The sequence below is a fragment of the Anarrhichthys ocellatus genome, unplaced genomic scaffold, assembly GCF_004355925.1.
Source record: "Anarrhichthys ocellatus isolate YVR2014 unplaced genomic scaffold, GSC_Weel_1.0 scaffold49, whole genome shotgun sequence".
NCBI lineage: Eukaryota > Metazoa > Chordata > Actinopteri > Perciformes > Anarhichadidae > Anarrhichthys > Anarrhichthys ocellatus.
In genome coordinates, this window is record NW_022280079.1 from 1849524 (window position 1) to 1874122 (window position 24599).

Here is a 24599-nt window from a genome sequence, read left to right on the forward strand (position 1 = left end):
GAATCAAAGCTGTTTGATCCGGCATTTTCCTCATGTCTCTTTTATTGGCCGCCAACAGGCAGAGTTCCAGGGAGTGGCCGAGGCGTCTCATGAAAAATGATGTGATTATGAGTAAAGGCCTCCCCGCTTCAGGGCTGTGAAAGCGATCGCATCCCATCAGGGTTCGGGGTGGTGATAGGGCTGCCGGCTGAATCTGTTAAGTCCTAATAAATCTCTCAGTTTGTACAGTGCATGTGAAGAGATGCACAGAGCCGAGCTTTTAAAGAAGACGGCTGCCATTTATCATTCTGCCCAGTTTTTCCCCGCTAACAAGGTCTAAGATGTGATTACAGCGTGTGTAAGGAGATCGATTCTTTGCCGGAGGAGACGTCCGGCTCTTCCTGCGGATGTTGAGTGACAGATAAGAGTCTGAGCCTAATGCGATGCAGCTCTGATATGAACGCATTCAACTCAGGCATGGTGACACAATGCTGAAAACAAACAAAAACAAATTGAAGGTTTTAATGTTAACTGTGAATCATCTTGCCAGCTGTGTTGAATGAGAACGAGCAAGAGCTCCTTGTGAGAGGAGAAAGAAGATCCTTGATACGTCGGTCACACTTAGAGCAAAGCGTAATGCCGTGCTAGTTGCCCATGGAGACTGAAATGTTCATCACAGTGTGCGAACAAACCTGTAGTGTGCGCCCCAAAAAACACTGCTATCACTGACGTTTTCATTCCAGGGCTTTCACACAACAACAGACATATAATCAGTGAAATCAGCCTCTATAATGATTATTCATGATGGAAACCTACATGGCTTTTGCCGCCACATGTTGAGAGTCAGGCGTGAAGTTCACACCCTTGGCCTCTGCAACAGTGCCGTCATCAGCTGTGCCCGTGAGCGAGAAACTCCAGAGCTGAAAGGTCTAACCGTAATGAAAACGGGCCGATTGTTTGGGCCAAATTTGATCTGCATTGTTCAGAGATGAACCGTCCGCGCTACATCCGCCCTGCATTGTCTTCAAAGAGCCATTTATAAAAGTACAGGACTTGTTTAGCACAGGCTGAGTGTGTGTGTGTGTGTGTGTGTGTGTGTGTGTGTGTGTGTGTGTGTGTGTGGTCTGGAAATCAGTATTATATTATTATTAATATATCTTCAGTCAGCAGACATGAACACAACAAAATTCCGGCTTATTACGAGACGGCGGTTGGTCGTCATTAGCGGGCGCAGCATCCGAGCAGCCAGAGGAAGCGGCTCAGGTTGTCCCGCTGCTCGTTTCAGCCAATGTCTTCAATTGCTGGGAATATTTAATTGTAAGTAGACAGATAAGTAAGATAAGTACACAAAGTATGGTAGAGATGCAAAAGAGTCGCAACTTGTGAGCATTCACATCGTAGGGCAGCTCAAGATGGAGTTGGTTATGTACAGGTTTAAAACCATACATTGTTATTATAGCACTATATCCATTAAAGGTGGGTTTCATGATGCGGAGTGTCAGACCTTGGTTCTGAGGCATCCATATTTTTTTAATTTTTGAGGGATTAGTGAGCACCGACTTGGAGATATCAGAGCTTCCAGGGAAATCAATGCTCTTAAATATGACTTGGATGTTTATGTGAAAATTGAAGAAAGCTAAACAATGTGACGCATGCATTCACACACCTCCAACAAGTGGCAACGAGGAATGGTTCATGAGTTATGAAAGGAGGCGTGGCTCAAGGGCGGGCAAACCATCACTAATGAAAAAGGACTCTCTGGATGTAGGTGGACGTAGGTGGCATCATTGGTCTCTGCTGAGACCAATGATGCCACCTATGTCTATGACGGAGGGAACACAAACTCACACCTTCACACCCACACACTTGACCTCCAGGGTCCTAGGGCGCTGAAGGATGGGGCGATTGTACGGACCATGAGAGTGAACTATAGAGCTGCTGTTCGCAGCTAAAAAATAAAGTTTTCAGTTGTAGCTATTTTGCACTGCTACGGACTGGTGATTTATGTGCTGTGCTCTCTAACAATGCCTTTATTACTGCAGTGGCCCAGTCCAACTGAATGTATTCACAGTTTGTGAGAGTAGAAATGTTTGGTTACGGCCGACAGTCGTCCCCTCTGATGGTAGACTGTGGAATGTTCATGTGGAAGTTTTTCAGTCTCAAAAAACAAGCGTGAGATAGTGTTATGACACAGGCTACGTGAAAAGAAATCATTCTACAGTATGGGTGTAAATTCCCTATGTTGTTACTAAACCCTTTTCTAGTTACTTGACAGCTTATGATTATAAATCTGCAATCCGGGATTTCTTCTGAGTCGCAAGAAACTGTTCATAGAATTTCAATCAGTGAAATTAAAAAAGATGGTCTGGTTTCAGAGAGGCCGTTAATAGAGTGAAAACCATTGCATTTTGTGTGACCGTGCAGGTTTACAAGTGAGATCAGCAGCAGAAATGGTGTCTTGTTTACTTCCGCCTCACACCCAGATGAGTCTGTAGAGGAAGGAAAATGTCTGTATAAGAACCAAATGCAGTGCAGTAACACACCATGTTAGAGCTGGGAACGTGGAGACCTGGATGTCTTGTTGAAAGGATGTTCTAACTTTCAGTACATCACTAATGTATGCTGCTCAAGTTGAAAGAAAAATGGGTATCAAAGGGGTCTGTGAACATTTTGTGAATGGGAATATGGCTTCTACCGATGACACAAGATTGAAAACATTCAGCATTATCATTTACTGCCTATTTTGTTGCATGTATAAAGTGGATGATGCTAAGTGACTGCTGAATGATGATGTCATTCTGCTGGAGAACACACAGGCACTTATAAGTCAAAAAGGCCACACAGCAGTGGTGGGCCATCAGGGCAAGGCCTTCTCTGCTGGCCTGAACAGAATCACAAAGTTATAGCTATATTATAATTTAATATTTTTTCACAAATACACTACATGTATTATATATTTTTTCCCATCAGCTTATTTTCTCATTGCACAGCTCCTGTCTTCCTCTGTTGCGCTGCTTCCAGCACAGCTTGTTTTAAGGAGAGCTTTTATCCAATCAGATTCAGCCTCTATATCTCTATGTAAGGAGAGAGGCCCGATGCCCTCTAGGTAGACTTTGCAGTTTAAGTGAATGGGGACGATATTGTTGATTGTCATAGTCTTCAACCAATCAGATCTTTAGTTTGACATGTTGGGCGTATTCTTTGACGTGCCAGTGGTACCGAGGTAGCCTCCTAAGTACGTCTGCATTAACGTGCGCTGTGATTGGTCAGTGGGCCAGCGTGACTTTTGTCAAACAGAAAGCTAGCTAGCAGATGTTAGTGTTTAGTAAGAGTTCAGGTTGAAACATATGTAAGAGAAGTTATGACATTTTTAGCGTTTTGCTTTGTGTAGATTATAATTTTTTTTCCCTGCTTTGTTTTTTAACACTCAATGGCTGAAGGAGGAGGAGAAATGGATTTAGGAGTTACTGACTTTGTTAACAAAGAAAGGAGGATGGACTTTGTCTTTAAGTGAAGGCAGCTTTGGTAAGTTCACTGCTTTAGTTTTTTTACATCTGCAGTAGCGTTACTACTGCGTTCATTTGTCTGTCGTGTAGTTTTTATGAGTAATATGAATGGCTCGTGCTCTAGCGCTGCAGTGTTGCTGGATTGATTTGTTGCTTTGTTGTCGTATAAATATATGTGACTGGTTCTTGTGAGTTTATTCTTCTCATTGTGTTAATTACATTGATTTGGACTATATGCATTGTCCATTAATTACGAAGCATACCGTCATGCGCAGGGTTATTGTCCGGACAATTGAATCTGTTCGGGCTGTTGTTTTCTTTAACAAAGCAAGAATGATGGTCTGGAAAAATGGGGTTTATGTGTCGATTGCTTTAGCCTGTCTGAATCAATAGGGAACAGCTAAACGCTGTGAGGAGAGTTCGAAGATTGTGTGCTGCTGTTGTTTCCCCGCTAAGCTAGTTTAGCTTAGCCTGTCTGAATACACTGCGGGGCCTCAGCTGTTTTTTGTTATTGTTCCGTGTTCAGAGGTCACACAGCCCGTTGTCTCCTACGTGAGCGCAGTCCACCGAAAACATTATATTTCCCACAATTTAAGCTTCTGCATTTTCCAAACGCACTAATATTATTCAACGTATTGTTCGGTTCGTAAGCCTCGTACCGAACGTTTTAATATGTATATGTGTATTGTTTCACCCCTAGAAACAAATAATAACCGTAGCTGTGGCGTCATAATGAGCTTATTAGAAGTTGGTTCAAGTGTAGTAGGACAGTACAGAAGGCCCAGGTATAAAATGCACAGCCCGCCACTTCCATACAATATATATGGTATGTGAAGAAAGAGCGTGCTAACGGCAGCAGAGTGAATGCACGCAAACAGTTCATGAGCACGGTGACCCAAATAGTGGCAATGATATTTTGAGAGTGTTGTGAGTCATGCGATCCAAAAAAAAAGAAAACAAGGCCGGGTGTGAAACGGCTTCTTCAGGTGCTCAGTGGGCAGAGCGCACCAGTGGATGGACTGTGGGAGGTAAAAGGTGGAGGAGCATAGCAGGCTGCGTGTGTGTGTGTGTGTGTGTGTGTGTGTAAATCTGCTCCGTCTAGCTCCTTGGAGAAAGGATGTTGATGTTCGCATCCTGAGCTTCTTCCAGGGCGGCGGGGAAAAGTTGGATGCAAGCTCTGCATCTGACAGGTGGTTCCATTAACACTTTGCAGAGGAAGACCAAAACAAAACCACAAAATAAATCGGCATATGACTCATCATTCAAAACTGTTATCATGCAGATTCAGCTGCAAGTGGATACACACGCTCTCATTTTGCCAAAAGGAAAATCTATTTCAGCAACTTCATAATAATTATATATATATTGTTATTATTGTTAAATAGAACTTCTGGTAACATGACACTCATGTTTATAATGCATTATAAACATACTTGCGTTATAATCAGCTGTTAGCACTGTATAATTGTAGTTTTTGGCAAACATAAATATTCATAATGCTTTACAACTGTAATCATAACACATAAAGCATTTACAATGACTTATGAGGTCAAGTATCATCATAATTCACAATTGCTGGTCAATCCCTGACATTTATGTTTTGCATGTTTTGTATTATTATTCCCATAGTTATAATACATTATCATCTTTTTGTAATGCATCATAATCACTGTTGTAATGCATTATAATATGATTATTGGTGGTCATTGTTTGCTTTAAGTAAATTGAAACTGTATTTTACATTTTGTGTTTTTCTTGCATAGATTTGTTGATTGATTTGTATTTTTTTGACCAGCAATTATCAAGTATCATGATGCTTGACCTCATACATCATTATAATTGTTCCATATTGTGATAAAGCATTATTAATATTTGAAGTCCTTTGTAACTATAATCATCACTATAATCACACAGTGCTAAAAGTAAAGATGAGTATGTTTAAAATCCATTATAGACATGGGCATCATAGCAGGCTTCTTCATAAGAATGCATTCAGGAAGGAGACAAATATAACTTTTCTTTCCATTAATTAATTAAATAACTTCAAGAACACTTTTGGTGACGACAGCCCCCTAGCCCTATTGGTAGGCCTCTGCTCGAAAATTGCATACCCATACAACAAAAGACTGTAAATCTGAAACTAGAAGGTCTATTTTAATAATTCTGATGGTATAATACAGATAAAACTTGTGAGAGACTTGCTCAGATGTGTAAATATTGTGTATATGTTACTGGTTAATAGTGAATGAAGATGGCACACAGCTCAAATTGAAAAGTTTCAGGTTCACCTGAAAAAAAAGCACTTATTGAAAATAGTTATTTGAAATAATGCCGATTGAAGCCTAAAAACACTCCATAGTGATAGCACAACATGTTTGTGGTCTCTACAAGCACATTTTACTTAGATTGAGTGAAACAGGCCAGCATAAATGAGGTCTGAGTACAGAGTTTCAAGCCGAATTCTCATTTTTGGAACCAGCTTTTGCGCTGCTCTATTCTAATTTTATATACTATATAACTACACATTAACTATATATTCACTTGCTTTATCACTAAGAATGTTCAATACATCGTAATAAAGCAGTTTGGCATCATTTTCAGCCATTTTCAGCTCTCATGTCTCTCCTCCATAAAAAAATCTCCTCTCAGTCAGTGTCTGTGTAGCCTGTGATTGGCGGATTTCATCATGTGACACCTTGTTGAATGCGGAAGAGAGTAACGAAAGCACTACGTGGGTTATTTCGAAGATTGACAGCCTTTTATCCACTAAAAATTTCGATATGCTTGGCACAACCCCTATGCGTAAAATCCATTGGTCCAGCAGAAAAATGCTGGCCATTTCCTCATAGAAGGTCCCAGCACGTTCATTTCAATCCAGAGAGAGAGTGCAGAAAGGGATTATTTTCGCTGCATCGGATTTCAATGGATTACCTGCGTTTTTCGGCACGAAAATCACCAAAAGCTATGCTGACTTTCAATTATTTTTTCTGGGGAGCAGTGTGTTGTTTGTTGGCTTTGTTCATATAACTTTTGAATGGTTTGACGGAGGTGAATTCGGAGACCGTGATTCGACTCGCTATGCAGCCCTAGTGCGGAATCATATATCCATCCGCCATGATCGATGCCGGCTTTGTGATGGAAGATGAAAATCGGGTGCACAGTTCGCCGATTTTTGGAGAAAAATCTGTGATTTTTGTGATAAATCTTCTAGTTTATTGAATTAGTTTGTGTATGACTGTGTATAATTGTGTAAAATGGCTGGTATGATGATTTTGCCCAGACTTTTTTTGTTAATTCGGTATTTAATATGTCTGTAGCATTTTTGATATTTCTTGATAAAAAGTCCATTCGGAACCACGGTACCACCCTAAACGGTCTCGCTCAGCACCCAAATGGGGGCTGCTTGTCACCAGAAAGAGAACTTTGGGCTATATTCTTACATAAAAACAAAAATATTGAAGATGTCCAATTTGAAACAAAATGAAATAAATAAGAAATAAAAGTAAAACATTCAAGAATACTAATTTCTGTTAAATTTAAGTGCAACATGAGGTATGTTGAGACCCTCGTCCTTTGATCAATATTGAAAGAGAGAAACAGCCAGTGAGCTAGCTTCCACTGTTTCAACTGAACTGAACTGCTCGGCAACAACTTGGGTCTATGTTTACTTCCTGTCAGGTTATGTCATTCAAATACACTGCAATAATGTTTACCATTACTGTGAAATGGTCTACAACTTTATATTTATTTCTTCAAAAAGATGAGAATATCTACATTGTCTGTGGTGACTGGGATATTGCTATTGGGCGTGTCTAGCTTCCACTCTACTGCTTCTGCCAGCACCTGCACCAGGTGTGTGTCTGCGTGACTCTCACAGAGGGGGCGTGTCTGCAGCACCGGACTATGAATCTCCCACTCCTCCGTGATGAAGTGAGCGGTCACAGTCACGTAGCTCTTCGTTGCCCTGGAGCACTTTAACCAGATTTTGAAATCCTTTGTTTTCCACACCGGAGTATGGCCTCATGTCTGCAGCAATAAAGACCCCAATAGATGTTGTAATAGCTTTAGCCCGGTCTGATTCTGCCACAAGCGGTTTCTTAAATGCCGCAATGATACGTTGTTGTTGTGGCGTGGTCCCCGTCGCTGACAGACCGTGATGGTGGCGCTTCATATGTGTGGACATGCCCGATGTATTGCCGTTGTCATATGTCTTTCTCTTTAACTCGCTGTACCCGAGAGCTCCCCCAGGGGGGGGCTACGGAGAAAGTTTAGCGTACAGCGTGTCATACAAATGCAATTCTCAGAAACGAATATAATGAATGCTACACACGTTATATACCCACTTAACGAAGAGATTATGGGCAAAAATATCATCGAAGCCATTTTACACACTGCAAACACAATTATACACGAACTAATATAATCAACTAGAAGATGTACCACAATATCACGTATTTTTTGCCATGACTCGGCAAGCTACCCACTCCGCTTCGATATACCAAGACAAAGCTACAAGCTGACACGGACAACCGAGGTATCAGAAAGCAAGAGAATTCGACACAGAATCCAGAGATATCTTCAGAATTTCTCTCCGTGAAACCAGTACAGAGCTGTGAGCAAACAAACGCCAGAACAACAAACCGCTTCACCGAAAAAAAATCTTAGCAGCACCTCACCTTTACGCTGAATCATGGAAAGAACGGCATAATTCCTCGTTTCCCGGCTAAATACACTGTTGCTACGTATATCCTGTCTGTTTCTCATCTATTTCCCGAAGAAGGGGGGTCAACCAAGCTTGTGGGACCGGGGGGGAAGGAATTTGACTTTTGGCGAATGGAATTTTACGCAGGGCGATGAGCAGCGCGTTTTTGATTTTTACTGGCTAACGATTCTGTCAATCAACACCAGGCTACTCCCACTGAATTCCTGAGACTCTGACGCGTCGAAGGAGGTCTCATTCACTCAAATTGACCAATCATAGGCTGAGATACAGACACAGGCAAACTGCAGTCAGACGAGAATGGATCCATGTTTCACAGCTGATGCCAAACTGCTGTATTTGGATAGATTGAACACTGTTAGTGATAAAACAAGTGAAATATATAGTAAATAAATTACATAAATTACAATGGAACAGCTGGAACATGTGACAATTTTGCTTGACCCCACCTGACCTCTCTGTACTAAAACCTCTCTAACTTTGTTCTGCTTCACTTTATCAAAGCCAAAATTTGCAGAGACTGCTGACATGTTGTGCTATGATTTTGGGAGAGGTTTAAACTTTCGTTAGCATCATTCAAAAGAGGTACTCATGCTTTCAGTGCTTTCTTTTCAGGCGAACCTGAAACTTTTCAATTTGAGTTGTGTGCCATCTTCATTTACTATTAACCAGTAACATATACACATTATTTACACATCTGAACAAATCTCACACGTGTTACCTGTATTATAACATCGAAATTATTAAAATAGACCTTGTAGTTACAGAATTACAGTCTTTTTAGTATGGGTATGCAATTTTCGAGCAGAGGCCTAAAAATAGGGCTAAGGCCCAACACAACGCCTATATACCGGTTTAACATAACGGTTTTGTCCACCACCCTTATCCATCATTATAAGTTACAGGGAAGACAAAATGCTCCCAAATTTGCAACTTCAATGACGCCGGGAGCTTCTCAAGTTCCTCCGCTCGCCATGACGTTCACCGTTAAATGCCTTTAACCTGCTCCGTTCACGTGAACCAGTGGTGGGCCGTCAGGGCCAGCAAGGTCTTCTCTGCTGGCCTAGACAGAATCACAAAGTTATAGCTATTTTATAATTTAATAATTTTTCATAAATACACTACATGTATTATAATTTTTTTCCCCATTATCTTATTTTCTCATTGCACAGCTACTGTCTTCCTCAGTTGCTCTGCTTCCAGTGCAGCTTGTTTTAAGTAGAGCTTTTATCCAATCAGTGTTCACCTCTGTGTCTCTAGGTAAGAAGAGAGGCCGAGGCCTGCAGACTCACAAGTGAATCCCCTTGCAGTTTAAATGAATGGGGACGATATTGTTGATTGTCATAGTGTTCAACCAATCAGATCTTTAGTTTGACATGTTGGGCGTATTCTTTGACGTGTCAGAGCCTGCTAGCTGGCCTAGCCATACGTGATTGGTCAGTGGGCTAGCGTGACATGTTGGGCGGTGACAATCCCAATATCTGCTGCCTCTGTCGAGCGGACATTTTCAGCCCTCAAACGCATTAAAACGTATTCAAGAAATACAACTGGGGAGGCTCGACTGTCTTCACTGGTGTCCATGAATGGAGAAGGACTTCTTACTGGAACTAAAACACACGGATGTACTGAACAACCGTGAGAGTAAACTCTTTGTTAACAAAGAAAGGAGGAAGAACAGCTAAATAGTGAACAGCAGCTCTGGTAAGTTAAATGTGTTTGTCTGCATTTTACATTTGTTTATACATTATTATTTGTACAACTTGTTTTTATGAAGATGGATTTTTGTTTGGTTTTATATGTGATAGGAACTATTGTTACATCCAATGTTGCGCTGGGGACACATTTAGTCGGTGTTGGCAACTTGGCAAATTTCTCGCAAAATCTGGCAACTTTCCAAACCCTCATGGCGACTTTTTTGTCAAAAGCTACTAGCGACAAATCTAGCGACTTTTTCTGGTGTTGGAGACTGTTCTGGTGTTTTGACTCTGACGTTAAAGCACGTACGTTCTGCACTGTCATGGACGAGCAGCGGGTGCTGCCGTGAGCCGCCCCGAAGCACTGACAGGCGGTCAGTCTCACAGTAGCCTCGCACAGCAGTCCCAGCTGCAGTCAGAGAAGAGAGAAGACACACTCTCGGCGTATTTATGTATCTGCACTCTGCAATTAGTGTATTTATAGGTGTTGAGGTTCATTTCTACACAAAACAAATAATAACCGTAGCTGTGGCGTCATAATGAGATTATTCAATTGCAGGACAGCAGTGAAGGCCCAGGTATAAAATGCACGGCCCGCCACTGACGTGAACACACTACTGCTTTATATCTGTTCACTGACACTTTGCATTGATATTCGGGGACTTGTTACTTGAAAAGGAACAGCAGTAGTAAAGCTTTATTACACACTATGATGATTACACTGTAAAAAAAACAAAAAATCATACAATAGATCAGCGGTTCACAAGTGATCCGAACCGTGAGGTGTGATCCGATCCGTGATCCCTGAAGGGATTTTTTTTCAAAGTTGGCTCAAGCGTCCACCTGGACTCAGGGATGAACTGATTAGAATTTGGTGCTCGGTCACTATGACCTCACAAAACAGGTTTTTGGCCATAACTCAAGAATTTATACGATAATTGTGATAATTTCACTCAAATGTCTGCTCGGATAAAATGCTGAAGTGATGACAATTTGGGCAACCATGGATGCAAAACTGCAACTTCACTGGTTGGCTGAGGCATGCAACCACAAGGTGGTCATTCTAGTTTCTCTTTTATTACTTTTACCTCTGCTTTTCGTTCCATTTGAATTCTTCAAGACTCTGAAACAAAACATTTTGTAATCGACCCGTTCACAACAAGTACACATTTGCAACCTGTGATGTGGAGTCTCACCTACAAATCACTTCATTATTAGGGGTCACATGCATGATTTAAAAACCAAGTATAGTACAACACCCCAACATCACATGCAATGCAACTACAAGGAGATGTGGCATCACTTAAAATGCTATAGGAAACAAAAATAACCACCTTTTCCCAATTCCCCACTGATTCTGAAGTCTGATGTCTGCTTTTAACCACTTTTCTCCCTGCTTTGCTGCCAACAGCCCAACATACCAGCAGCATTAAATTAAATCTGACTGCATTTGCATTCCCGTGTTACATTCCCACCAGGAACAAGGGAGAAGTGTGTGTTTATTTGTTGGTCTTGCTAATAGATTGCTCCTCTCTCTGGAGTCCAATTCAACTTGATGCAAGTTAATTAAACTTGTCTGAGTCCTCTCTCTTTCTCAAGAGTAAATTAATTGATTTATCACGGTGTATGACTCCTCAGCCGGTGTATAGGTTCAAACCATTTGAAATGTAAGGGGTGCATTGATGGTAACGTGTGTTTTTCTCTTCTCCTCTCCTGTAGTTTATAGCCTTTGCATCTTTGTTCTTCATCCTGGTCTCCATCACCACCTTTTGCTTGGAGACTCACGAGGCTTTCAACACCATCATCAACAAGACGGAACTGATGCGGAACAGCAGCGTGCCGGACTCAGGCCCGCAGTACGAAATAGAAACTGACCCCGCGCTCACCTACGTGGAGGGCGTTTGCGTCTTCTGGTTCACCATCGAGTTCCTGGTGCGTGTGACCTTCTGCCCGGTCAAGTTGGAGTTTGTTAAGAGTGTTCTCAACATCATCGACTTTGTGGCTATCCTGCCTTTCTACTTGGAGGTGGGGCTGAGTGGCCTTTCCTCAAAGGCCGCCAAGGATGTGTTGGGTTTCCTCAGGGTGGTGCGCTTTGTTCGTATCCTGCGCATCTTCAAGCTCACGCGCCATTTCGTGGGGTTAAGGGTGCTGGGTCACACATTACGGGCCAGCACCAATGAATTCCTGCTGCTCATCATCTTCCTGGCGTTGGGAGTGCTAATTTTCGCCACCATGATCTACTATGCCGAACGAATCGGCGCGAAGCCCAACGACCCCACCGGTAGCAACCACACCAAGTTCAAGAACATCCCCATTGGCTTCTGGTGGGCCGTGGTAACCATGACAACACTGGGCTATGGCGACATGTATCCAGAGACCTGGTCGGGCATGGTCGTTGGCGCACTGTGCGCCCTGTCGGGCGTGCTAACGATAGCCATGCCTGTGCCCGTCATCGTCAATAACTTTGGGATGTACTACTCCCTGGCCATGGCCAAGCAGAAGCTGCCCAAGAAGAGGAAGAAACACATCCCTCAGGTGGTGCAGGGAGGGTCCCCCATATACTGCAAAGCAGATCTCAACACCACCTGCAACAGCACACAAGGTGACCTGTGCCACGTCAAAGGGAGCAGGGTGCTAGAACGCAACCGCTCAGGTAAGACCCGATCAAAAAATCATGAGCAGCCACACCTCGGTATTAAAGTAGAGGTTACATCGAGTGGTGTTCTATATGTAGTGACAGCAAGAAGACCTCCTCTCAGGTAGAAATATGTGTCCATTTGACAGACTCCCCCTTGAGACTATAAATGGTTTTCCCCCGGAGACTCGCTCTCACCACAGCAGCTCCCTCACAGACGACTGAGCTCTCTTGCCTCGCAGCCTTCATCTCTGGTTGCCACAGTGACGAGGAAGGCGATGCACAAGGTACTGCGAGTAGGAGACGGCTGTGTGAAACGGCTTATGCTGATAAGAAGTCAGAGTCCTTGTGTCCAAGTTTTTCTTGCAGCAGGGATTGTTCATTCGCTGCTCAGACCGTAGGTGGCTGTTTTTCCCCTCCAGGCGCACATCAGTAATTTACTCTTACACATCTCATATTGACGGAAATTAGTGTCGACCTCCGTACATCGGCTTTCTTTGAATTCTAGAGCAGACACTCTTGAGGGTAGGCGCACCCTATGGGCTCTTCTTTATTAGGTCTCAGAACCTTATATTCAATAAGCATACAATGAATCACGGCTCAACTGAATGCACAAACAGAATCAATCTGGTTTAGTCCTCAGAGGTAATTTCAAATACACAGTCTGCAAGTTACTTTCCTCTTCAATGGGAAGAAAATGGGACACTGGTCTCCAGTCACACAGACACACGTAATGATTGATGTAATGGTAACAGACTGTGACCTGAACCCTACTCCTTTTCTTTAAGTATGGCATATGTAGCCGTCCCACAAGTACATCCAGATATTGCTGTTACTAGAGAAATGTTACTGACATTAAAGTTGCACAAGGTTAAATGCCAGACTTTAAATTCCACAGCAACTTATATGTACGAAGGGAGGGATGTGATTAAAACAATCTATAACTATCATATTACCTAATTATTTAGTATGTCCCGTTAAGGTAAGTTCATTTCTTTGGGCTTTTGTTGTTATAAACTCAGGATTCAAATCTTAAACCCTTCTGTTATGTCAGAATAGTAGAATTGAAAAGTGTATGAATTTAGGAACATAGAATAAAATATAAAATAAATAAATAACAAAAAACAAAGCCCAGCCAGAATATTTCCGATCTCTAACCTGACCCATTTCATTTCTCACAGTTCTGTCAGCAGACTGCAGCAGGGGCAGCGACCTGACCATGTCTCCAGAGGAGAGGGTCCCCATGCGAAGGTCCAGCACCCGGGAACAGGACCGGCGGAGCGGGGGGACATGCTTCCTGCTCGCTGCTAGTGACTACAGCTGCCCTGCAGACGGAGGGATGCGAAAAACAGGTAACTGCATGTGTAACTCTACTGGCTTTCATTGACCTTTAATGAATATGTCACGCATTGATTCATTTATTATATGTCAGTTTCGGAAAAAATAATAATATTAGTTTCAGAATCATTCTGAAAATCATGCTTGCTATTGTGCATTGACACTTAATCACTCATTAGTCATCACGTACTAGTCAGGGTTAGGTTTTCCTGTGGCCGCTATTTTCAGTATGTGTGGAATATGCTTTATATGTACGTTTTACCATAGGAATACAATTGTCAGAGTTCCACATGTTTTAAGACAATCAGTGAAAATCCTCATCAGCTGATCCATATCCTTAGTGACTGGGACACCGACATCCCTGGAGGGGGGGGGGGGGCTGTTTGTTCTGGCCTAGTCGGCTCAGGTAACGTAACCTGTGGATCTGCTACCGCGGCCCTCAGCAGCACCACTTTTTTTTGGCAATTCTGAGGGGCAACAGCGTCCATGCAGTTGACTCAGAACTGTTGCTTTCATCACGATTTCTTCATGTTTTCCTGTTGCCTGGAAACACTGGAATACATTTCCCGCGTCTCACTGATTTCGCTGTTGCCAGGTTTCATTGCCCGTCTGTACCTCCCAAAGAAATTACCAAGTGTATCATCTGCCCCTAAGGTGATGGTACACCAGCAGATGTCAAAAATAGATTTTAATTCTATCAACTCATAAATGTTTTGACTTCTTCATTTGTAACATTGGAAAATGCATTTTGTTGCTTCTAAAAATTAGTTTTAGCTAATCACCAGCTAATACAGTGGAATTATTTACATTCATATCAAATAATATATTACTATACTTGCTGACCGTGGAAGTGTTTATCTGACATATCAGACCTGTTAAACATATCAGCCCAGTCGCCAGGAAAGAATTTTGGCGTCGAACATTTTTGCATTCGGTCATATATCCAGCGGGCATTATTAAGAGTTAGGTGGTATAGTGAGGAGTATAAGAAACGATAACGGTTGGATAACGGCGATAACGGCGGTTGTTATTTATTTACCCTAGTTACATGGTTCCGTTACCATTTTAACACGAGCCGTGATCTTTTTTCTAACCTTAAAGATAGGGTAGGTAATCTTCACAAAATTGAAATTCTTAAAATATGATAACAGCAATCCATGGAACAAATCCACAAGCTGCTATCTTAACATCTTTTAGTTCTAACAATAGCCATGTTTGTTGTTTACGCTCATAGTGATTTTTGGGGGAGTGGCTTTGGAGGGAGGCCTGAAGGGACTACGTAAGGGTCAGTGTTGCTAACTTGGTGACTTTCTTTCAAGATCTAGCAACTTTTGGAGCTAGTGCTGGTAGCTACTTTCATTGGAAAAGAGTTGGCAACACTGTGCTGGGTTTTTAGGTTGGATCATTAGCGTACTCTTGTAAGTTTCTCAATATTACCAACCCTGCATTTACCAAGTAGTTTTGTTGTCTATACCTAAAAAATAGTTTCACAACGTTAACCACGATAAGCGATAAGCGTATCTGCAAGGTGTGATACGAGGCTGATTTAACATATCCCGTGGTTTATAGATACAAACTATGTCAAAATGTTTTGGTGACTAGGTTGCATATATTCTTTTATAGTATTAACATGCAATTCCAAGCCCTTTATTTAATGCTGCCACTGAAAATTTAAATTTGATATATCAATGAAGAAGTCGATTTGACCAAGTCGAACATTCTGAGTTGACCCCGGCCCCGATTCTTGTTTCTGATTGTTGAACCTTTGTAGGCTCACCCTAAAGCTTGACTAGATTTTGAAACAGTCCACATGGTTTACAATTAGAGATATCACTGGACGATGTCAGATTTGTCCAGATGATTTGCCTGTCGGTCATGTAGAATTGCATCAGTGGAAAGGTCAGACTCAGAAAGGGCTTGACCTTCCAAACACTTTGACCCATGCTAAAGGTCATTGTGAAGTCCACATCGGCCGAAATTACCACAAAGTCCCGTTGCTGTTCCGTGTGGTTTCAAAAGGCAGAAAAGGTCATGAACTAAAATGCATAAACTGAGCCACTCACGCCGTGGAATTGAGGTCGTGTGGCAGCTTGTTCGATAGAAAATCACAAAACACAGTATTTCTATGAAATACTTTTGGTTGCAGCCTCCATTCAACTGCACTAAAATAATATTCAGACGCCACGCGAGGCCTAAAGCATGTTTGTTAGGTTAATTCCTCCATTTTATCTCAAGCTTTTTGAGGCATTAGAGTGTTAATCTGGACTGTAATGTGGAAACGTAAGCCTTGGCTAATTGCCTCCTATCAGAAGTTAACTGTCTCTCTAGGAGGCTTTCAGTGTTATTACTCTGTAGCCTCACAGTGCTACTGCACTCACTCTACAACGGGCAAATCAATGCTATCATACCATTGGAGTGACACTCTGCGAATCAAAGATTACGTTCAATTGAATGTCAGCTACTATTTCGTAAGAGAAGGTTTACTTTTTGTCCCGCAATGTACGGACAAAATTAAAACAAGGAATTAATGATTTCCACGCTGGGTAGTTAGATAGCCTAGCAGTTTAGACCACTTTGCATGTGGTCCAGATCCTCTAGGGAGCACATCATGGTGGTCTCTGTCACAGCAGAGCCCTTCGCCAGTCTCGTTTGCTCAACGTAGGCGGCCGAGCAGCTGTGCCTTGGTCTCCGCTGCTTCAGTCGGCAGTCGCTTTTTGCCGCAACACACTGACGGCTAATGCATAAAACATCGGGTCCCTTTCTAGTCCCCCGCTACCTGTTGGCATAGACGCAGGCTGCTCTTTGTTCCGCCTGCTCATTCTGGCTCTGAGATAGCCTCGGCGAAACAAATGGTGCCGCGTGCGGTATGGTAATGAGGCCACGTTTCCATTAGCTGCTCCTCATCAATGTTCACGCCAGCCGATCGACATGCTCCATTAATGATCTGGCTGCTTGGGCTTGCTTGTTTATTTTTTGCGCCGGCGTGGCTCACATGCTGCAATTTTTGAGAAGTTTGAGCTGTTGTGTGAATACGTACAGATGATTTAAGTATTAAAAATGAAGGTCTCTTATCCTCATCATCATCGGTACGTGCAGGCTAAAACCTGAATTTAAACACGCATAAACAGTTATATTTGATACATGATGTGCTTGTTGGTAGTCTTATTAGATATGACTGTTATACAGTGTGTGAAATACACAATGGTAATTTGGGGGGTGCCCGCTGTACAACTTTTTACTTTAGCACGTCTATCACAATTCAGTCACAGCACACATAGGTTAGAGAACAAAAAAGCTTTCTGTCTTACCTTAAAAAAGAAGGAACCACAACTTTGCTTGCAGCTAGAGTGCTGCAGGAATGAGTCGTAAAACCTGGAAATGAGTCAGAATTTGTTAACGGAATATTGGATAGATGCTTTAAATAAGGTCTGTAGTTAACAGAAGCTTAAGACATTTCAATGTTTCGTTCTATGACATAAAATATGTCAGTAAATACCCCTCGTGAATTTTGATGCTTTTTTCGTGTCTTAAAAAAGACAAGACAAAGGCTAACAAGTGGCTAAATGATACTATAAAACTTCATCAGGCCGACTAGTCCGCCCTCATTGTCCAGTTGTGTGTAGGCTACTCGCCCTCATATGACCATGTTGTAGTTAGTTTATAGCTAACGCTAACTCTGTCTACTGATTGATGCTTTAACACATCATTAAAGTGTTCATTTATCTTGCTGAACAGAACATCTAAGTGTCATAAAGCTTGTTTTCTGTAATAATCTGGAGGGAACCAGTGCGATGCTAGCTTCCTGTACGTCTACAAAAACATGTTGTCCCTGCAGCGCTCTATTCTTAAAGTTATCACCATGTATTAGCCATTACTGAGATTTACAATCTTTAAACAATTTCCTAATACTAATGATGATGCCATGAGATATATGACCGCTTATATGATTCTCTTATTCAACCCTTTTAAGGATAACAATATATTGTATTCGAGTAAAGGGTTCCACACTGAACTCTGGCAGACTGGAATTTTAATGACATAGGCATTTCTAAAAGGTAGAGTTGCTGCGGATTCATTCATTATCATGATACTCATTGTGTTGGAACTTCAGCATGTTAGCTAGCTAGCTTACCTAGCTAGCTATAGGCCAGTAAGTCCAGCTAAACAATATGCCAGACAGATATTTTAGTGAGGCTAACGTCAAATAATGTCAAATTATTAAATACAAGCCTCTCCGTTGTAATTCTGTTCCTTACGATATTGGGGACTTCAACAACCCACGTGGTTAAAAAAAACTAGAGAAGTGTCAACAAGCCGAAGGTAACTTTCGCTGAGGTTTACAAGCTACATGTATCACAATAAGATCAGCTAATTAGCTTAATTCCCCTTTTATCTGCTGTGACTACAATGCTAGCAGCGGGGTGTCTTTGAATAATGAAAGCTCCCAAGATGGAATAACAGGAAGATTTTCCATCCAACATGGCATGAAGGCAGCATTAAGCCAGTAGCTGTGCTGTGTTTATGGATCTCCTTCCAATGTCACGAAATCTCTGGGCACAGTCACTGCAGCAGGGTTTAAAAAAGAACACATACTGTCACAGCAGGAAAAGCACAGATGTGACGAATCACATTAATGACTGATCCATTCCAAGAAAATGGTATGTAGCTGCTTTTTTGGGGGGATTAGTTGAATTGACTTAAAGGAGCAGTGTGTAGGATTTAGCAGATTGCAACCAGCTGAATCAGCCCCTCCCCGTTGTAGATATGAAGGGCTCATTATAAGGTCAACGAAAACACGATTCTTAGTTTAAGGTGATTCGACGCTAATGAAATCATAGTTATGAATGCTATTTTTCATTTCCGCTAATAGATCCTTTTGACATTCTAACTTTGGATTGTATTGAAATGTAACTGCCAGCAACAGTTGCTTTCCAGCCATTTTCCCACTGGTTTCTTGACATTTTTTGCTGAATGATGATTGAGTCATAGCTCGACTCAGACTTACAACTAGAAGGCTGATGCAGACGGGGTTTTGTTTTTCCTACTCGGCTGCTTGTTATTTCCAGTCAGATTAAGCCGCCTACTTTGACAGCGAAGAGTAAAACAGCTTAGCTATCTTTAAATGATAAAATTTTCCTCGATATTAGCTGTGTCCGAGATTACTTTAATTTATCCCCAAGTACCAGCCAATGAGTTTATTTGTCCCTCTAGAGCAGCTCCAGCTACGAAACATTTTGACTTTCATAGACTCCAATGCGCCTCACTGTCAGGAAATGTTGCTGTGCATGCACTCACCATACAGTATGTTACCGCTGCTCTGTCTCACTCCTGTCTCCTGTCTTGTCCCGGTTCACTCGGCTGGCTCGGACTCGGATCGTTGCCTGCCCGCCTGCCTGCCTGTGTGTGTTCATGTCCTGTTCCTGCACCACCACCACCACCTCTCTGTCGCGCCCCCACCCCTCTCATCCGAAGGCTATGAGAAATCCCGGAGCTTAAACAACATAGCGGGCATGGCTGGGAACACCCTGAGGTTGTCTCCTGTGAACTCGCCCTACGGATCACCCTGCCCGCTGCGGCGCTCCCGCTCCCCTATCCCCTCCATCCTGTGAGATGTCCAGTCCCCCCCCCCCTGGAGGAGCCCGCTTTGGCCTGAAACAACCCCACAAACAAACCACTTCCCTTTGGTACTACATCTGAACTTTTAGGTGTTGTGACTAGTGGATAAGTACTTAACTTTGTAGCTAGGACTGATGTTAGTGGCTCGGGCTAGCCTGAGCAACTCCCCCCCCCCCCTTCTTGAAGATAGATGTGCTTAGCTAACTTGTCCTCCTATGTGACTCGGAGTCCCCTTTAGTTCAATTTAGTGCAATAAAAGAACTCCGACTGGTGGCTCCAGAAGTAGCAGCCATAACATTTAATAAAGGACACGTAAAATAATCAGGGATATCAGATGTTGCTATATTTAGATACCTTTTGAAAAAGGACGTGCTTCCAAAGAAAGAAAGAGAGATGTCATTTTGTTTTATCCTCACACAACTGGGACTGGTGTCTTTTGCTTTGTCTACTTTTATTTTTTGGGAGGGATGGCCGTCGAGATGGAGGACTGCTCGCACACGTCTGTCGCTCCTCACCTGCTGCCGGGGCCTGCTCGTGTTTTTGCATGGATCATCCTGTAACCATCATCTGCAAGCAATGTGGCAAGGGGAGAAGGGACGAGGCCGACTACGGGTAGAGCTTGTGGAAATATATAAGTATAGCCTATATGTATTTGAAGGGGTATTTTTTTTATTTAATATAATTACATTGGGGTTTAGAACTTGCATTGTGTCTAATTTTGCCGTCAGCTTCACCAACAATCCACTGAGGAGACTGAAAACACAGAAAGCCCAGCTGGGCTTTCGTTCCTCTCCGCATGTGGGTTTGTCTTTGTGTTTTTTTTCTCTGCTCGTCTGCTGCTATTTCCCATTAACTTTCTCCCTGTTGCCTTCATGTTTTGTTTTTTACTATGATGGAGCGCCACCAAAGCCTGTTGTGTGGTTGTTTACTCATAGATAACTGCAGAGAGGTTGTCTTTACTGGTTTCACACAAGCAGAGAGCAGCGTTCTGTCTTAGGGGCTTGAGGGGATAAGGCGGTAAAGATAAACCTTCTAAGTGGTTGTGAGGGTCAGGTTGCAGTGCGGAACCCTCTCACCCTTTTTGGTCATGAGTTAAGATTGTGGCCGTACTTAAATTGGGGGTTATTCGATAATCCTACATAGAGACACCTGTGTATAGTTGCAGAAACATGCACTCTTGATGGCACTAGTGAAAGGGCTGCTTGTAGCATTTTGATCATTACCAAGATATAGGTATAATTAGTAAACTGCAATTTGCATCTTGTGCCATCAGATTTGTTTGGAAATTTACTCTCCAAGAGCAGATTTAGTTTGTTGCAAAAAAACAAAAAACCTGATACATAACTTTGTTTCTGTTCTTTTAACTACACAGCCTCACTTTGTTATCAGCCATCACCAAGGGCTATTAACTGCTCTCCAATCCCCAAACCAGACGGACTGACCTGAATCCCCTCAGAACACTTCTCACACGGAGTCTCGTATTGAACCGAAGCCGCCTCTGCTGTATCCGTCTGCTGTATTTCATAAATTGCCTCCGTGCACCAACAGGTGCGGGACAGCAGACGTGACCGACACGACTTGCCCATGCCTACAGCGTGTCTATACCAGTAGCAGATGGTTGCCTAGCAACTGGCTTAGTAAGATGCATTTTGCACATGGCTCGGCAAAAAGTCAAACAATTAAAAAAAGAAGACCAAACACGCCTCTTTGTCCGAACACCAAATTACTGAATCACCCCATTTGAATCACTACAATATTCAATACAGCTTTTATAATTCTGGAAAGAGCACCATGGATTTATACTATCTATTTTGTTTTGTGTGTGTGTTTGTGTGTGTGTGTGTGTGTGTGTGTGTGTGTGTGTGTGTGTGTGTGTGTGTGTGTGCATATATTGAACATAGCCAGTCTGTGCATGGCATGGTCTTCTTAAATGATGCTCAACAAAGACAGATTATGCATTTCTGATATTTAGGGATGTGTTTGTATTTTATTTTATTTAGACCATTCATTTCCTATTTGAATGACTGGGGGGGAAAGTCATCTGTGCAAGGACCTATTGCCGCGGGAGGACCCCTCCCCCCCTCATTTGGAGCCACTCCTGAGGACAATACGGACGGGGAAGCACGCTAAAAAAACACTTGACGGGACGGCCGCCCAGCCAGCGGCTCAGTGAGCGGAAGAGGAACTCAAACGACATCCTGGGAGGACTTTGATAACATTGGACCTGATTTCTCTTTTTGCTTTCCTGTTTTGGAGCGGTGGAGGTGAGAAAAATAAAAGGGAGAGCAAAGCAAACTGGACACGTCCTTAAAAGAGACTATCTACTGTATAGATCAATGCTCCTGTAAATAAGACAACGACACAGCACACCTGGGCCAAGCGGCTCTGTCCACACATCTGTCCGCCGACGGCGAGTCAGTAACGAGGTGGTCGGCCGCGACACTCAACTTTACTTGCCGTGGTGCCCCCGCCCCCCTCGCAATAAGTGTATCAAGATGTATCGGTCGAGGCACTTTGTGTTCTAAAACTGGAGTGTGTTGATATATGAGATTCTACATTCAGTATATACAGTATAGAGAGACAAATGTGCTAAGTTGAATAAATGTGACAGTACGGTCATCTCTGCTTTTGTTTCCCTCGGTGATTTTCAGTTGGTGAATTGCTCTGCTGTGTGTTAATGTGTGTGTGTGTGTGCGTGTGTGTTAATGTGTGTGTGTGTATCCTAAAACACCAGGGTTAGAACTGCAGTTTGAAAGACCAGAGACCAAATGAGTGGACCTAATGCCATCACTCTTCCAGTTAGTTTTAGCACAAACATCAATGAGACAGAGTTCCCCTGTGATGCAGTCGCCGTTGTAGAAGTCCCCCCGCCGTGCATTTAAACATACAACCCCCCTGCGTTTGAGCTGCAGATCGTTTGTTTTTACTCACACACCAAAATTATCCTCACTGAAATATTCCTCGTAACTCTCGGTGGCTAAATGATAAAAAAAAAACTGCATAACTTGATTCTTCCAAAGTTTTCGGAGCGAAAGTGTAGCAGAAGTTCAACCAAGTTCTAAACCGGGACTTCTAGAATGGCTACGTCTGCACAGTAGCAATCTCTCGCACCCAAACAATCGGACCGGATTTGCAATAAGCAAAAAAGACAAAGAAAAAAAAGAGCCGATCCACACTGTGATTTCAGCAGCCCGTTATAAACAAAGATGGAAAAAGTGAAGATGCTGCTCTAAACAGCTGGTGGGAAAAGGACACAACTCTTATGTCACGTCGGCTGCCAAGTGTCACCGTGTACCCACAATCCTCCTTGTGTAGTTCACATGCTGCTTTGCTCTTTGAATCGACACAAGTACCTTCCTCGTGTGTCTCTTTAGGATGACGTCGTTACTTGCAAAAAAAAAAAGGAAGATAAAAAAAGGTGTTTATTTTTTTGACTCCAGAACATGTATTTTTGTGTCTCTTACTGTCGGGTACATTGCTCTTACCTGTGAAAGTCATGGTAGTCCGATGCTGTGCTTCTCCATCTTGTCCTCAAAACTGTCCGGCTTTTTGATCCGTGTTCATGTTTTTGTATGTTTTACTGTGAGGAAGATTCTAGTTTGAAGTCTGTATTTGTGGAGCTTTTTGTTGGCATTCTAATGCATGCTGAAAAAAACAAACATTATGTCAAATTGTAAAAAAAAGAAAAAGATGACATACTGTATATCACGTTCAAAACAATGTGTATAGAGTAAAGGTAAATGCCATGTGAGAGAGTCGCATAAACTATTTATCTTTTAACTGATTGTTTCTTTCTTTGCCTCGTCTGACCTCTTTTCTTCCTGATTGGGTAAACTGACAAATACTCTGAGAGGAAATATGGGTTCATGTTTATTCAAAGGTATATCTAGCTGTGTTTCATTGACACGCTGTGACACTTCTGTTTTACAAACACAAATACCAGATTGTAGTGAATCATTTCAAAGCTTCACAAAAAGTATGTCAACTCGAGGTTCACTTCCGAGCTTACTCCGCAGCTTTCAACCCCGTCTCACAGTCTTCAGGAGTCATCATGTGACTGCCGCTCCATATTTAGGACGCTCGATGACAACCGAACCATCTCCATGACAACTGAGCAGCTCCATTCTCCAATAAAGGCCATGTCCAGACAAAGATGTCAAACAAGCTAGTATGTATGTAGTATTTTTTCGCACTCCTGTTTTTGATGTAATGATAATTCTGCATTCATAGAAATCCAGAAAACCTTTCTAGCCTGCACACAGCATGGTCCTGGTTAACACTTACGTTTATGGGTCCTCATTTTTCTTTTTAATTTCACAAAAGGTTTCCTGGAAATAACTTGGTGCAACTTTAAGGAAACATGGGGACAAACTTATTTGTCAGTTTGACAGTTATTTTAGTTTATGTTGTCCCTAAGATTGGAAGTTGCATATCAAACCACCTGTTGGGTGTTTTAATATGCAACTTAGAACTTTGCCCCTAGTATACCGACTTATTTGCAGACCTATTTCAAATCGCACATATTCTTGGAAACTTTATTCATTCCATATGTTGAATTGTTACCCGCCTCATAACAGACGGACTCACCGTGACGTCATCCATTGGTTTGTGCACCACGTTAAAGCCTTCATTATTACTATTTTGGCAGTCGCCATTTTTTTGCAGCCAGTAGTGACACGAGAGGGCGGAGCTAAGTCCAACCAAACGCTGAATAAGACATTGTTAGCCGACCAAAATGTTACAATTAACTTTCCTGAAGGGGAAAGACACTGTGAAAGGGTTGAAGCTGTAAGAAGAATACACAGACAACTCTCAGACCGGACAACACCATGTTAGCATCCTGTCAATCACCATGTAGCCCCGCCCTAAAGCATCCCCTGCTTTATGGTCTGTTTGACTCTAAATGGACCATAATGTACTAAATGAACATCATGCTGTATTGAAGAAGACTTGAAACTAGAGATTGAGACCATATACTCATGTTTACAATGTTTACTGAGGTAATAAATCAAGAGAGAAGTAGAGTCATTTTCTCATAGACTTCTATACAACCAGAGGAGTCGCCCCCTGGTGGACACTAGAGAGAATGCAGCTTTAACACACTTCAGCAT

General features: G+C 42.4%; 1 protein-coding gene across 3 annotated transcripts in view; it reads left to right on the top strand.

Annotated features, from left to right (window-relative positions):
• Positions 1-24364, top strand: part of kcnc2 (potassium voltage-gated channel, Shaw-related subfamily, member 2) — a 99452-nt gene extending 75088 nt beyond the window's left edge. Inside the window, exons 2-5 of one of the 3 annotated variants that reach the window (XM_031869883.1) lie at positions 11619-12552; positions 13716-13886; positions 19345-19556; positions 21489-24364. In XM_031869883.1, coding sequence (XP_031725743.1) covers positions 11619-12552; positions 13716-13886; positions 19345-19481 — 1242 coding nt within the window. In that variant the 3' untranslated portion in view covers positions 19482-19556; positions 21489-24364. Of the gene's footprint in view, positions 1-11618; positions 12553-13715; positions 13887-19344; positions 19557-20423 lie in introns of all 3 variants that reach the window. The other 2 variants (XM_031869885.1, XM_031869884.1) reach the window with 2 other exon arrangements.
• The last annotated feature ends 235 nt before the right edge of the window (positions 24365-24599 follow it).